A 15,353-nucleotide genomic window follows, 5' to 3' on the forward strand; every position below is an offset into this window, starting at 1 on the left:
GCAAGATCAAGAGAAGAGTAAGATCAGAGAGGATGAAAGACAATTTTTTTGTGCCGCGTTTTTCTTGTTTCTCTTCCTTTTATTCATCAAGGAAATTACATGCCGAGTCACCCACTCCACTAACGATCGTGTCCATCACCACGATCCGAGAAACGTGCTCAAAAAACTAGACTAGGTCCTGGTGCCACACAAAACGCCGCAGCCAGAACAAACCATCGAAAAACAGCTGAACTCTAACTGATGAAACTGACGAAGCTGACGAAGTGTCAAAAAAGAAACACCTGAACTATGACTCCAGGGTTTAACTAACAATCAATGTGTGTCCACTGTTCCATATTTGGCTGCACGGCCATATACGACCATCTCTAGAGGTTCAGAAGGACGTTATGGATATGTACAATAGATTCAATCTTATGTGGTCTGAGAAAACATGGTTGCTCCGTTGGAGGCTCGTGAGATGGAACACTTGGTTTTCCAGAGGACCACACAAGGGCATTTGGCATAATGGAGAGGGCGAGGTACAAATCTCTTGGTAACTCATCCCAAGTTGATACCATAGCTCACCAGTTGTCAGTACTAGGGACATGTTTCCTAACGGTATGAACGTGCTGTCTTTATTCACCGGTATTGGAGGTGCAGAAGTAGCTCTACACAGGCTTGGAATTCATTTGATGACGGTGGTTTCTGTAGAGATATCCGAAGTGAACAAAAGGATTTTGAGATATTGGTGGAACCAGACTCAGACAGGCGAGCTGATTGAGATTGGGGGGCAGCACATGCAACAATTTTGCTAATGACCAGTTCCAACTTCATGGCTTAGAGGGCGAACAATCTTCTCTATTCTTCCACTACTTCAGAATCTTGGATGCCGTCAAGTCAGTTATGCCGAGGATGTAAGCCTGATCATTGTAGGGTATTTTGTCCATTCAGTGCTTAACCGAAACTTTAAATCTAAACATTGCATCGATGTGGATGATTTTTTTTGAGGAGACATATTGGCTATAATTGGTGATCGCGGATTTGAACTGTTACTCCAAAAATATGTGATGCTCAACATTGTCGATTTTCTGGTGTTGTACCTATGTGCTCCATAATTACTTTTCCTTTTCGAAGCACCTTTCGATGAATCACTTTTTCTGTTTTGTTCTAGTACCTTAATGTTGGGAAGATTTAACATTTAGACCTTGTTCCATTCTTTGTTGTCAACACAAAATTAGCTGATTTGGTAAGCAATTTACGTTTGTCACCACAAAATTAGCTGAAAAACCAAGTTAATGTGCCAAATAAGTCGAAATGGTTTGGTAAACAACCACTTGGCATTCCAACAGATATAAAAATTGCTTCGCCGCAACCATCGACGTCAGCAAGTTCGTTGAGGAGCTGCATCCGAAACCTAGGCCAACCATCAAAAGACGAATCCACTACCACAGACGAGTCCGTGGCTCGCTTCGCCTAGACACGGTGCTTGCGCACCTCATTCTTGTGCAGCAGGGCAACAGCAGTCGGCAGGGCGCGTCCAGGGGGAAGGGTGGGCTGATGTTGCGCCGAACTCGAGGGCTGGCATTCTTTTTTTCGAAATAAAGGTTCTACCTCCAGCCTCTGCGCCAAAATGATGCACACACCTTTTTCCATGTTCAAGGAAAAAAACTGTAAATACAAGGATTGCCATCAATCTGGCCGCCACTAATTGGTTCAGCTAGCTGAGTTCATCAGGACCCGGGAGCCAATATGGATTTCCCTTATTTCATTCTAATGCAGTATAAATGAATTTTAGCTTACTAGCAATAAATGCTCGGCAAAACTCTGTCAATTCGTGGGATGATACCTTTGGCTAGTGAGCGCTATATTCGGGAAGTGCATGATACCAAAAAAAAAAAACTTGCGAGTATTGGGGTGGGGGCACAACCCTCTTTGCTTTGGACTTGCTCTACCTTCTAAACTGAGAAATGTGTACTTTTTTTTGAACTTAAGGCACGCACTTTATTCATCGTTTAGCAAAAATACATCATCAATTACATCACTCAACACTGATGGTGGAGGGTCACCATACCAGAAAAATATACAGTTCAAAACAAAGCTACGCCTAGCTAGATTGTGTGCCGCCTTATTTGCCTCTTGGGCAATGATGAAACCATACTCGACCAATCCGTTCTGCAATCTGGAAACAATCAGTTAAAATCGCCCTCCAGTGTTGGTGGAGTCAGATAACCTGGAAGTTATGCAAGTCTGTACCTTAGAGATTGAACTTTGGAGTCCTTCGACGATTTTAACTAGGAAATGTTGTGTTCAAAAAAAAAAAAAAAAAACTAGGAAATGCGTCTACTTCTGATCCATAGGATAGGAGGGAGTGAACCGTTATGTTCCTCAAGTCAGTATTTGAAGTATCCAGAGAGCAGCATCGACCTAATTCCTTTGTTTTTTCGAAGATCATTCAGGGAATACATGGGAAAGAAGAGCACAATTGTAAGTAGGCATCAATATATAGATATGATTGGTTGACGAGGTTTCTTTTGCTTCAAAAAAATATACATGGTACAAAAAATTGAACATTTAATAATTAAATAAACAAAGCATGGGCCTTCTAAAACTAAATTGATGGTTTTTCAGCCACAACCACAAACAATTCAATGCACAAAACATGGTTCGCCTGGAGTAAATCAGAATGAGATTGAAACAAATAGAGCACATCTTTCTACTCCAGAAAACAAACTGAAATTTTAAACTGTCAGCTTATATCCAGAAAACAAACCAGCATGTCACATTACAAAATCTAATCATCAAACATGTCCTTTAGTACAGAAACAAAGCATGGTACATCCAAGACCAAATTAAATTTATTGTACATTGGACCACAGCCATAACATAGTTCAACAAACAAAGCAAGGTAGGCTGGAATTGCACGACTACAATGATATCAGCAGTCTTGATCTCATATCCTAGTGTGGCAACGACTGCAAGGCTCCAGAACAGTTAATTCGACTCTAGATGGAACTTCCTTCTCAACATATGTTCGGATAGCCGAGAGCCCTCTCCGGGCTTCCATCAGAAGCCCTTCCGTAACGGGAGCACAATGTTCATACTTACCATGATAACACCTCTCCCCATAAATGGGGTCCAATGTAAGCTGCTCAAGCGACACAGCATTCTTGAGAATATAACATATAAGTTCAACCAAGCTCTTCGCGCTGTTTAAATGACTGATCTTCACACTCTTGAGGCAGCCATGGTGGCGTTTGGGTATGTGCCTCAGTTGTGAGTCCACAAAAATCGATTCATTCAACATGCGTAGCTGAAGCGTCTGACAATGAGAAGATAATAATATGATTCAATTAGTGGGATCAAGACAGATAGTATTGCTTTGAAGGATGAAATCAATTAAAAGCGCCAATGCCTTACTTCTAATATCAAAGTCTCCAATGCAGGAGCCGCATCAAGGAAAGAAACCAGAGAAACATAGTCATATTGCCGAGCAGCAGAGGATCCTAATGCCATTCGAATGCTCAGGTGCTTAAGGTAGAGGAATGTGGTAGGCAGCATTGGTGCATCAACCACCTGCACAAAGAATGTTAAGTATCAGATAACACTGTACACCAGGATGACTAACGTAATCCATATAAATCACTATCCTACAACACCCTATCTTGTAGATAATACATACCTCCCACCTTGATCCTATGACAAGAGTTTCAATATTTGGCATAATGGATGGCAGCTTGGCACGAGCATCACGGATAAAATTTTGTTGTCCGATGTCTAGTTTCCTCATTTGCAATGTTTCGACTAGCGAGAAGTCAACCCAGTGTCCTCTCACGTAAAAATTAGAGAGGTTCGGAGCTTTGCTCTCTATCACTTTCAGGCTCAAGCAGTCCATAACAGTAAGGCTGCTGAGGCGTTGCAGGACAGAAGGTAACTTCAGGGATCTAATCTCCATGCAACGACAAACATCTAAATGCTCCAAAGCAAGAGAATTGGAAAGAAGGCACTCTAGCTCAGCCCATGTAATGCTCACAAACCACAGATGCAGACTTGTTAGGCTTCTCAAGGGGCCAAGTTCAACTGTGGGATGGAGGGCACAATGACGAAGTTTAAGGTACCGAAGTGAGTTTCGAACACTATCAAATAAATATGAACACGGGAAGTTGTATATTCTCTTGGTTTCAGGCAGCTCAAGTGTGAGTTCTTCAAACCCCGGTTTAAGAGCAATTTGAAGCCATCTGTCAAGATAACTAGTTCCATCAAACCCGCACATACCACTATAGTCAAGCTTGAATGTTTTCAAGCTAATGCCTTGATGGTTCCTCAGAATGCGGTCAATTTTGTGGTGGAAATTCTCACCACGCGATGTTTTCTTCAAGCCAATTGTGTCCTTATTAAATATGAGATTGGAATAACATCTCCAGGAATGTAAGAAAGAGTGAGATATGCAAGCAGCACGAGCAGCTTCACGCATTGGCATTAACGAATGTATACGCAACAGTATGTCCTGTACACACAAGAATTGGACAAAATATCAACATTGAGATTGTAAAGACATTACTTCAATTGGACAAAGAAAAACAGTAGAACCACACGGAGTAACATTGTGCACCAGGTAGCTCTGCACATGATTGCACAGGGTGCTCCCCGTTACATAAGTAGTTAGTCCACAGGAATGTAACCATGGTATGTGAACTCAGTAATGCATAGAGAAGCTTTCCTAGCAATGTTATCAGTGGAGTGTCATGGTTGGAGATTAGTTCGGTGGCCTTAGTCGGTTGGGCTTATGGTAGACCGGCTGCACACATGGTGGAAATGGCACGTGGCATAGGCAGCCATATCTATTTACAAGTTATCTCCTTAGGGTTTGTTAAGATTAATATTCCATTAGATAACGTTAGTTACCTTAAGTTAAGCAAAGTTGATGATAAGTCATATATTCAGGAAATTAAAGCAATAAATCATCTATTAATATTTAAATTTCTCCTTTCCTCCTATGATCTAAACCCATCCAAACAAAGCCGACGCCGCACAACCATCTTCTGGCGGTGTCTACCCCATTGTGTGCCTCGGTACATCAGTACATGGCACATTCCAAAGAAAAGGAGACAGTTGCTAACAGCTAACACCAATTAACAACTACAGCATGAAATATAATTTTGTTGCATTAGTTGCGAACAATGATTTTTCTAAGCATTATGCAATAACATATTATAAATAAGTTAAAACAGTGAAGAAACAGAAAATAATATGTAACTTCTGTGTCATGTACAAATAACATTTCTAAAAAGTTAAACAAACTGAAGCACATGAAACAGAATCTGACAGTTTGGATATATGATAAAAATAATCCTGGTTAACTAAAGAGATACTTCATATGGAAGATCATAAAGAAAAGAAAAGGGAGAAGAACACATAGCTCAATTCATTATTTGTTCTGGATTTAGGTTGCACAAAGGCAAAATATAAATACTATAACATTTAGAGGACAGCTGTAAAATTGTGTTGAGTTTTATGGATTGGGGTACCATAATGGCAGAATCAATGTTTTGGAAAGGATTTATCAAGCAGGTGGAAAGATTAACATATTTTCCGATTTCTTCTGGAAGAATAATCCAGTCAATGACCACAAGATACTGGTTACAGCACAATAGTAGCAACCTAGTGCTGGACTGTACAAAATCGACATACCAGCATTAATTTTCTACTACAATAGTTTTTTTTGTAAGTTACAAAATCATAATATTACAAGTGCTTTTAATATGAATCAAGCAATATCAATCTTGAGGCACATATAACTCGCAGATTATTTAGGCTAATTGTTGGTTAAAGCCAGAATTGGGGCAACCAACCTGCACCGTAGAAAAATGAATGGAGCAAGTAGTTACAAAAATGAACGGAGATAGTAGTTATGCTAAGTTATCGATATTGTACTAAAGCACCAACTTGTGCATAATATTCTTGAGAGACGCATGTTACCAGCCTTTGCAGAGAGAACTGTTACAGTTAGAATAAATTGTTGAATTTCGCACTACTATTAATTCAGTAAGAGTGTAGGATGTGGCCAAAAAGATTTTTTGTCTGTTTATATATCAATAAATGTAGCTAGCATAGCAGAGTCGAAAGGATTAGTCCAACAGGAGCAGTCGCGGTGATATGATTGTTGCAACCATCAGAATTTAACATATTGGTACCTCCGGAAGGTCTGGAATAGAACTTCTTATTATTTTGCCAGCTTGAATATCACCATTGTCATCTTCTTGGGAGGGTAAACCCTTTATTTTAACAGAAAGATCTGGGATTGAACTTCTAATTGTATTGCCAGCTTGAGAATCATCAATGTCATATTCTCGACAGGTTAATCCCTTTCTTTTCAGAAGGTCAGGGATTGAACTTATTATGATTTCGCCAGCTTGATTATCACTATTGCCATCTTCTTGACAGAGTAATCTCTTTCTTTTACCAGTCAAGGCAATCCTCCAACCTGTGATACAAGGGTGGTTATGGTAGTCAGAAATGAATGAAGAAAAGCAAAAAAAAAAAAAAAAATCTCTTGAGACCTCCTCTGAAAATTTACTTATCTTTTTTATTTTCTGAGAAATTAACCTATGCAAAATTTACTTAGGCATTGCTTCCAAATGGTCGTGTGAATCTAGATAAAGGCAATTCAATGTAGTCTCATCTGCTGTCCTTTGGAGCATACTCCCTCCGTCCTCAAATAAGTGGATATCTAGCCTCAAACTTTGTCCATGAAAGAGTGTACTTCTATGTTCCCAATGTACTTTAAATTAGCAAAAGTTGTTTCTCGCTCATTGCACGGAAATCAAACCCAATAATATTCAACACATGTTATCTTAATTTTGTACATGCACTTAGCCTATTGAAGGTGAAATAATTGAAGAGGAGAAAGATGTTAACTGCATCTTCCCAATGCAATTTTTCTCTCCTTTTACTAATTTACCTTAAAAATCCCGCACGTCCACTTATTTGTGGACTAGGAACACTGTAGTGTTTAACAGAAAAACTTGGTTAAATATGAAGCAGGTGTGGCATCTAACCCTGAGCTATTTGAGGGACTGGAAAGTTCCTTTCAAGGACCAGGAGTGGGCGCTCATGGAGCAATTCAAAAGCCTGCTGCTGTGCTAAGGAAGATCAGGATGCCGACGGAGTTGGAGCCAGATAGAGCTGCCAGTCCTTCGGGTGGATATCTTCATGGAAGCCATCTGCATCCCTGGCGTCGCACAGAGGGAACTCTTGCCTACCTCCAGGAACACCCTGAAGACGACACCGTGCATGTGGTGATGGGTTGATCCCTGGGCTCCGATGTTGCCTTTGGATGTTAGGCTTCAAAGATCTTTTTCTCTGTTTTGAGCTGTCTTTCGTTACCTGAGGGGCCAAAAAAACCAGCTTTTGCCATTCCCCTAGACTTCGCGAGGGCTATTGGTTTGTGGGCGCTGGCTCACATCCCTTGACGTCGTTGCATTCTTTTAGTTTCCTAGTTCTATTTCAATGGTTGAAAAATGCTATGGTTTCTTTGTTTCAATGAAATGAAGGGAGCCGGGGAGCAGTCCCTGTTTTTCTAAAAGAAAATCTGAAATTCCCGTTGCTTCATCATGCCAAAAAAATCAAAACTTTTTCCTCGATTGGAGAAGAAAACATCAAGCGGCGGCACAGTTAGCAAGAAGGAACGAGGCTTATGCAGGTCTCGGCTTCTCCAGGGACGCTGCTGCATGGCGCCCACATGGACGACGAGTAGTCAACGATACCTTCCTCGCTCGGATCTGGCAGAGAAATCACTTCCGTTTTCCCGTCCTTTAGATATCTCCTCCCCTGGCTTTGGTTTCGGATCTGCTTTGAACGCTCAATTTCGAGCCCAAGCCGGCGCCGGCGGGTGGCGCTATATACTCCGCGGAGACGAGATGGCAAAACTAAACCAAACCGTAGGTATGGGGCTAACTACTTCGTGCCATAAAGTTAAAACTTTTCCCTCGATTGGGGAAGAAAACGTCGAGCGGACGCAGCTGTTAGCAAGAAGGAAGGAGACTTACGCAGATCTCGGGTTCTCCGGCGACGCCGTTGCAGGGCGCCCCCCATCTACGAAGTGTAATCAACGATACCTTCCTCCCTCGGATCTAGCAGAGAAATCACTTCCGTTTTCCGTCCTAAAGATATCTATTTCTCTAGCTCTCATCTCATGTCTGTCTATCTTTGTTTTGTAGGCTTCGAGCCGGAGACGGCGCCCGTTGGGTGTGGGCTATCTACTCCGCGGAGACAGGATTGGCAAAACTTTTTTTTTTATATGGGATTGGCAAAACTCAACCTAAGCCCTAGGCGAGTGCTCCTATATATATCGCTTTAAGCGATGCGACCGGGACCCAATCGCGTGAAGGCAATCTGGGCCGGGCTATTCTTTTTTTTAGGGAAATATGGGCTTTATTGATCACGTAATCAATACTATGTCATTACAAATAATCTCACCGATGCAATCCGTATAACCCCACGCCACACAGAACACCGAAAACTTAGAGCCCTCCGAGCGACGTTTTTTTCCATCCGGACGGCGAAATTCCGTCCAGTCGCGCCCCCGTTTTCTCGTTTTCGTCCGGATTCAGCCATTCATCCATCCGGCGAGCCCACGCCAACCCCGGTCCCCTGGGGATCTATCGGGGAGTCCGAACGAGTGAAAAGAGGCGAAGGGCCTGCTCTGTCGGCGACTGGACACACGAACCCAACCGCCACCTGATACGCGTACAGCACGCGTCCGTTGGGAACCCCAAGAGGAAGGTGTGATGCGTACAGCGGCAAGTTTTCCCTCAGTATGAAACCAAGGTTTATCGAACCAGTAGGAGCCAAGAAACACGTTGAAGGTTGATAGCGGCGAGATGTAGTGCGGCGCAACACCAGGGATTCCGGCGCCAACGTGGAACCTGCACAACACAAACCAAGTACTTTGCCCCAACGAAACAGCGAGGTTATCAATCTCACCGGCTGCTGTAACAAAGGATTAGATGTATAGTGTGGATGATGATTGTTTGCAGAAAACAGTAGAACAAGTATTGCAGTAGATTGTATTTCAGTATAGAGAATTGGACCGGGGTCCACATTTCACTAGAGGTGTCTCTCCCATAAGATAAACAGCATGTTGGGTGAACAAATTACAGTTGGGCAATTGACAAATAGAGAGGGCATGACCATGTACATACATATTATGATGAGTATTGTGAGATTTAATTGGGCATTACGACAAAGTACATAGACCGCTATCCAGCATGCATCTATGCCTAAAAAGTCCACCTTCAGGTTATCATCCGAACCCCCTCCAGTATTAAGTTGCTAACAACAGACAATTGCATTAAGTATTGCGCGTAATGTAATCAGTAACTACATCCTCGAACATAGCACCAATGTTTTATCCCTAGTGGCAACAACACATCCATAATCTTAGAGATTTCTCACTTCCTGCAGATTCACGGAGACATGAACCCACTATCGAGCATAAATACTCCCTCTTGGAGTTACAAGCATCTACTTGGCCAGAGCATCTACTAGTAACGGAGAGCATGCAAGATCATAAATAACACATAGACATGAATTGATAATCAACATAACATAGTATTCTCTATTCATCGGATCCCAACAAACACAACATATAGAGTTACAGATAGATGATCTTGATCATGTTCGGCAGCTCACAAGACCCGACAATTAAGCACAATGAGGAGAAGACAACCATCTAGCTACTGCTATGGACCCATAGTCCAGGGGTAGACTACTCACACATCACTCCGGAGGCGACCATGGCGGCGTAGAGTCCTCCGGGAGATGATTCCCCTCTCCGGCGGGGTGCCGGAGGCGATCTCCTGAATCCCCCGAGATGGGATTGGCGGCGGCGGCGTCTCTGGAAGGTTTTCCGTATCGTGGCTCTCGGTACTGGGGGTTTCGCGACGAAGGCTATTTGTAGGCGGAAGGGCAGGTCGAGGGGCGTCACGAGGGGCCCACACCCTAGGTCGGCGCGGCCAGGGCTGGGGCCGCGCCGCCCTATGGTGTCGCCACCTCGTGGCCCCACTTCGTCTCCTCTTCGGTCTTCTGGAAGCTTCGTGGCAAAATAGGACCCTGGGCGTTGATTTCGTCCAATTCCGAGAATATTTCCTTACTAGGATTTCTGAAACCAAAAACAGCAGAAAACAAAGAATCGGCACTTCGGCATCTTGTTAATAGGTTAGTTCCAGAAAATGCACGGATATGACATAAAGTGTGCATAAAACATGTAGATATCATCAATAATGTGGCATGGAACATAAGAAATTATCGATACGTCGGAGACGTATCAGCATCCCCAAGCTTAGTTCCTGCTCGTCCCGAGCAGGTAAACGATAACAAAGATAATTTCTGGAGTGACATGCCATCATAACCTTGATCATACTATTTGTAAGCATATGTAGTGAATGCAGCGATCAAAACAATGTATATGACATGAGTAAACAAATGAATCATAAAGCAAAGACTTTTCATGAATAGTACTTAAAGACAAGCATCAATAAGTCTTGCATAAGAGTTAACTCATAAAGCAATAATTCAAAGTAAAGGCATTGAAGCAACACATAGAAAGATTAAGTTTCAGCGGTTGCTTTCAACTTATAACATGTATATCTCATGGATATTGTCAACATAGAGTAATATAACAAGTGCAATATGCAAATATGTAGGAATCAATGCACAGTTCACACAAGTGTTTGCTTCTTGAGGTGGAGAGAAATAGGTGAACTGACTCAACAATAAAAGTAAAAGAATTGTCCTTCAAAGAGGAAAGCATCGATTGCTATATTTGTGCTAGAGCTTTGATTTTGAAAACAAGAAACAATTTTGTCAACGGTAGTAATAAAGCATATGTATCATGTAAATTATATCTTACAAGTTGCAAGCCTCATGCATAGTATACTAATAGTGCCCGCACCTTGTCCTAATTAGCTTGGACTACCGGATTATCACAATGCACATGTTTTAACCAAGTGTCACAAAGTGTCGAGGGTACTCCTCGCCAATGCCCTCCGATAGGGGCTTAGGGTTGACGGAATCATGTAGGCTGATACGAGACATCGGTTCACAGACAAGCGGGGAGAGCGATTTACCCAGGTTCGGGGCCCTCGATGAGGTAAAACCCTTACGTCCTGCCTGTCTGTTCTTTGATTATGAAAACAATGGGTTACAATGGGGTGCCGAATAGTTCGGCTGAGATCTAGGCGAGATTGCTGTTGCTAGGGTTACCTAGCTCTAAGCTTTTCCTGGCTAAGATTGCTAAAATTGTTCGTGTCCCTCGGCAGCCCCTCTCCTGGCCTTTATATAGGAGGCCAGGTCTCAAGAGGTCTAACCGAATACGACTAGATTTACAGTAGTTTAGATCCAATCTTTCCTTGTTTGTTTGCTTCCTTATCTTGCCCGTCAAGGAATCTTCTGGTGCGCCGACCTGGTGGCCCATCTAGCCTTCGGGTGTCTTCATGGGCCTCCAGTTGGTCAATACAGGATAGGGCAACGTTGGTTACACGAAGGGTAATGCCCACGTCAGTAGCCCCCGAGTGTCTAGCCAAAGTTAATTCGGGTAGAGACTAATGCATGTTCCCTCCTGACATTCTTCTCCTTCATTATTTTTGTTCATCTTGATTATGCTTCATCTTCCTTTTATCGGGTGCGCGTCAGCGCTCCCGATGGGAGTAGCCCCCGAGTCTAGGTACGGATGCTTGCAATCCGTGCGTAGACTCAAGTTGTACTACTCGAATACTTTCCTCTGCCGAGTTTTTCGCAAGTCTTCATAGGTCATCCGATATATTTTCTTTACGCAAAGGATAATGAGTAACGTGCCCAACTTTTGTTGGTTAACTGCCGATGGCAAAACAACGTTACTCTACACAGAATCAAGTCCCCGGGCATGATCCTGGAGTGCAAAAAACTTTTATTGGATGTACATCATGTGCTCCCGATGGGAGTGTCTAGGTGCAATCGCTTGTAACCGAGAGCAGACTCAGTCCTTTTTCCTTCGACTGCTTATTCTGTCGAGTCTTCCTTTTTATCGGGTGCGCGTCAGCGCTCCCGATGGGAGTAGCCCCCGAGTCCAGGTTCGGATGCTTGCAATCCGTGCGTGGACTCAAATCCTTCAACCGATGACTTTTTATGTTTCCTTCGAATGCTTCCAAATTATGACGTCATTGCTGACGTGTAATTGCTGCAGGCTGATTTGACGGGTCCATCATGACGAGCTAGCCCTAGCCCTGTTCAATCAATGTTTTAGGGCTTGACCACTATACGCGTAACGACCGAGGTGGCTCCTCGATTTTCGCGCAATCGTGGGCGTAGTGGGCCGTCAGTTCCTTCCCTTCCTCAAGCGCCACGTGCTTACTTATCTCTTAACTTCTCCTTAAAATCTCCACAGGCAAAAGATTCTCAATCTTCTCCACGGTTCCCACACCATCTCTTCGTTCTCCCTTCTTTCGCCATTGTTGCGCCGCCGCCACAGTTTCAATCTTCCTCAGATCTCACGATGGTGAAGAAGAAGAACACCGCCGCCGCTAGCTCCACCAGCGGAGGTGCCGCTGCCAAGTCCTCCTCTTCTTTTTCGAAGGGGAGCGCTCCGAGCGCCCCTCCCCCAGCTCCGGCGCCGCCAGCGCCGTCGAGCTCGATGGTCAAACCTGGGGACTGGGTAGCTTCAACCGTCACCAAGCGTGACGAGAAGAGATCCCAAAGCTTAGGATTGATATCCTCCGACACGGGAGATGTGATCCTTCCAGGTGCGATCTCTCGGCCTGATCCACCTGCTGGATTTTCTGTGATTTTCTTATCTTTTCTTCACCGAGGCCTTTCGCTCCCCACTCATGGATTCCTCCTTCATCTCTTGCGGACGTACGAAATCCAATTATGGCAACTCACCCCCAACTCAATTCTTCATGTCGCTGTGTTCATCACCCTTTGCGAGGCGTTCTTGGGTATTGAACCTCATTTCGGGCTGTGGAAGAAGATCTTCTATGTGAAGAGATACAACAGTAGTAATGGGTATTTTGTCACCGGAGGAGTAGGTTTTGTTGCTCGCTCAGAAGTTAATTACTTTAATTTCCCAATGAGAGAGTCCGTGCAAGGATGGAGGTTGAAATGGTTTTACGTCAAAGATTCCTCGTCACCCGAGTGTCGACTCCCCTGCTGACATAGGCATCCCAAATGGGCCTGCCGAAGATAGTACCCGGGGTTTACTGAAGGCCCACTACCCGAAGAATAAGAAGATTCGGAAGCCCAAGATATTATTAAGGAAAGCTAGAGTTGTAATAGGAAGTGTTATTTGTAATCTTGCGGGATGAGTTAGAAACCTTCCCGGACTCTGTAACTTGTATGACACGAATCCCTCGGCTCCGCCTCCTATATAAGGGGGAGTCGAGGGACAAAGAAAGCATCGAATCATTGTTCTCAAACCCTAGTTTTGTCATCGTCGAGTACTTTTCGGCTGAAACCTTTGAGATCTACTTGCCCTCTACTTCCAACTAAACCCTAGTCTACAATCCGTAGGCATTGACAAGTTAATACCTTGTCATTGGCGCCGACCGTGTGGATTAGAGGCATCAAGGATCTGATCTCGATGGCACGTTCAAGATCTTCGACATCGTCAACCGCAAGCAACGCAATGGATCGAGGTAAACAAATCGCTGCTGGTCCTGTCGATTTTGTTCCTCACCCACCCTCCCGTTTGGATGCATATGCGTATCTGGAGGAGCCTATGGAGATGACGTTCGGAAGGTTTCACTTTCGCGTCGAGAAAGAAGGATCGTATCGTGTCGAAATTCTGATTTCATCGGGATCGTCGGCGGTCGAATCCGATTTTTTAAGCTATACATCGTCAACCGAATCAGGAGAAGAAGAAACTTCGTCGTCACGCTACATCAGCACCAGGGCAAGAGAGAAACTCGCCAAGATCTTCAGCGACATGTCGTTTGAGTCATCTGCGGACTCATATATAAGCGATGGCTCAAGCAGTGTCGACAGTTACAACTTCATCGACAAATCTACTACAGTGGGCAAGGTCTTCACCAATCTCAAAGATGGTGTCACCAAACCCAACATAGATCTGAATACAAAATATCATCAGATTTATGTCATTGGAGAACCAAGCCATGACCAAGAGGAAACATCTGAGGCTTTCGACGATCTGGGAAATCCATACAGCCGCGACACAGAGTCCAACTCCCGCAAACAGCATGGGATAGAGCCGCGAGAGCTATGGATGGCACAGAGCCAATGGCTACTACAGCCACGCCAGAAGAATTGCAAGCATATCAATATAGGCTCGCACGAGCCGCAAGAGAGTTGGAAAAACAGGCAGCCGAGCTAAACAGAAGAAAGGAGGCAGCCTCTGCATCAAGTAGGCGAAGAGCAGAGTTGAGTCGACATTCTAGAACTTCGGGTGATAGCCACAGAGAGGCTCGGAACAGAGCAAGATCGAGGTTACAACATGTACCCGAAGGAGAAAGAGAGCACTTGGTCCAAAACCTCGACATGTCTTTTATGTCAATAGACACAAGAGGAAACATCATCCCTAAGACACCAGAGGCTGGGTATATGGCGACGCAAGCTTTTATCCTCGCATCCAAACCACCTCCAGGAGATCCAAGGGAAACACTATACAACATGGCGATAGCAGGAGTTGGAGCCATGGGGACAGCGTTTGTATCAACGCCGCCCGAAGGAACGGTAAGGCAAAATAGTCCACGACCTGCGGCGGCAAGAAAGCAGCTCCCGAAGGACCAAGTGGAGCAAGGGACACGGCAGCACAAGCAAGAGTCGACAGAGCGCGACAAAGCAGAAGGGAACATCGGCAGTCCCCAGAGTTAAACGACGAGGATATGTGTGGCTTGCCGTGCTTCACGAGGAGAGTTCGAAAAACTCGAGTCCCTTCAGGATTCAAGTTACCTGATAACTTCAAGAAGTTCGATGGCCTTCAAGATCCAGAGGATTGGCTAGTGGATTATCTCGAGACAGTGAAGCTTACAGGAGGAACCAGAGCAACAGCTATGCAAAGCATCCAGGTGCATTTGAGTGGAGCCGCACGATCTTGGATAAAGAAACTCCCCAGGGATCTATCGACAAATTGGAAAGCTTCGAGGACGTGTTCGTCAAGAATTTCCAGTCCATATGCAAGAAACCTGCGTCGTTAGAGGAGTTGAGGGCGTGCCGACAAAAGCCAGACGAGCCAATGAGAAAGTATATCCAAAGGTGGAACATCATCAAAAACTCGGCAGAAAATATATCTGACGAAAGAGCGATAGATGCGTTTGTCGCTGGAATCAGGCGTGGAGATTTCGTCGAGGACTTGGGGAGGACCAACCCAAAAACAGTATCCGCGT

General features: G+C 44.3%; 1 protein-coding gene across 1 annotated transcript; it reads right to left on the reverse strand.

The window, feature by feature from the left end:
- Positions 1 to 2,700: 2,700 nt before the first annotated feature.
- LOC127341460 (F-box/FBD/LRR-repeat protein At5g44980) lies at positions 2,701 to 8,246 on the reverse strand. Its single transcript, XM_051367317.2, has 5 exons — positions 8,025 to 8,246; positions 6,171 to 6,460; positions 3,659 to 4,483; positions 3,397 to 3,552; positions 2,701 to 3,298 (listed from the first exon to the last, which is right to left on the reverse strand). The coding sequence occupies exons 1-5, from the start codon at positions 8,068 to 8,070 to the stop codon at positions 2,930 to 2,932; spliced, it is 1,686 nt and encodes a 561-aa protein (XP_051223277.1). The 5' UTR covers positions 8,071 to 8,246; the 3' UTR covers positions 2,701 to 2,929.
- Positions 8,247 to 15,353: the final 7,107 nt, after the last annotated feature.

The sequence above is a fragment of the Lolium perenne genome, chromosome 3 (genome assembly GCF_019359855.2).
Source record: "Lolium perenne isolate Kyuss_39 chromosome 3, Kyuss_2.0, whole genome shotgun sequence".
NCBI lineage: Eukaryota > Viridiplantae > Streptophyta > Magnoliopsida > Poales > Poaceae > Lolium > Lolium perenne.

Excerpts from the sequence above, each read along its gene's own strand:
- LOC127341460 (XM_051367317.2), bottom strand. The coding sequence starts at position 8,070 with ATGGGGGGCGCCCTGCAACGGCGTCGCCGGAGAACCCGAGATCTGC. Across the intron at positions 4,484-6,170 it reads CTATTCCAGACCTTCCGGAG|GACATACTGTTGCGTATACA; the intron begins GTACCAATATGT and ends TTGTGTGTACAG. Across the intron at positions 3,299-3,396 it reads TGGAGACTTTGATATTAGAA|ACGCTTCAGCTACGCATGTT; the intron begins GTAAGGCATTGG and ends TCTCATTGTCAG.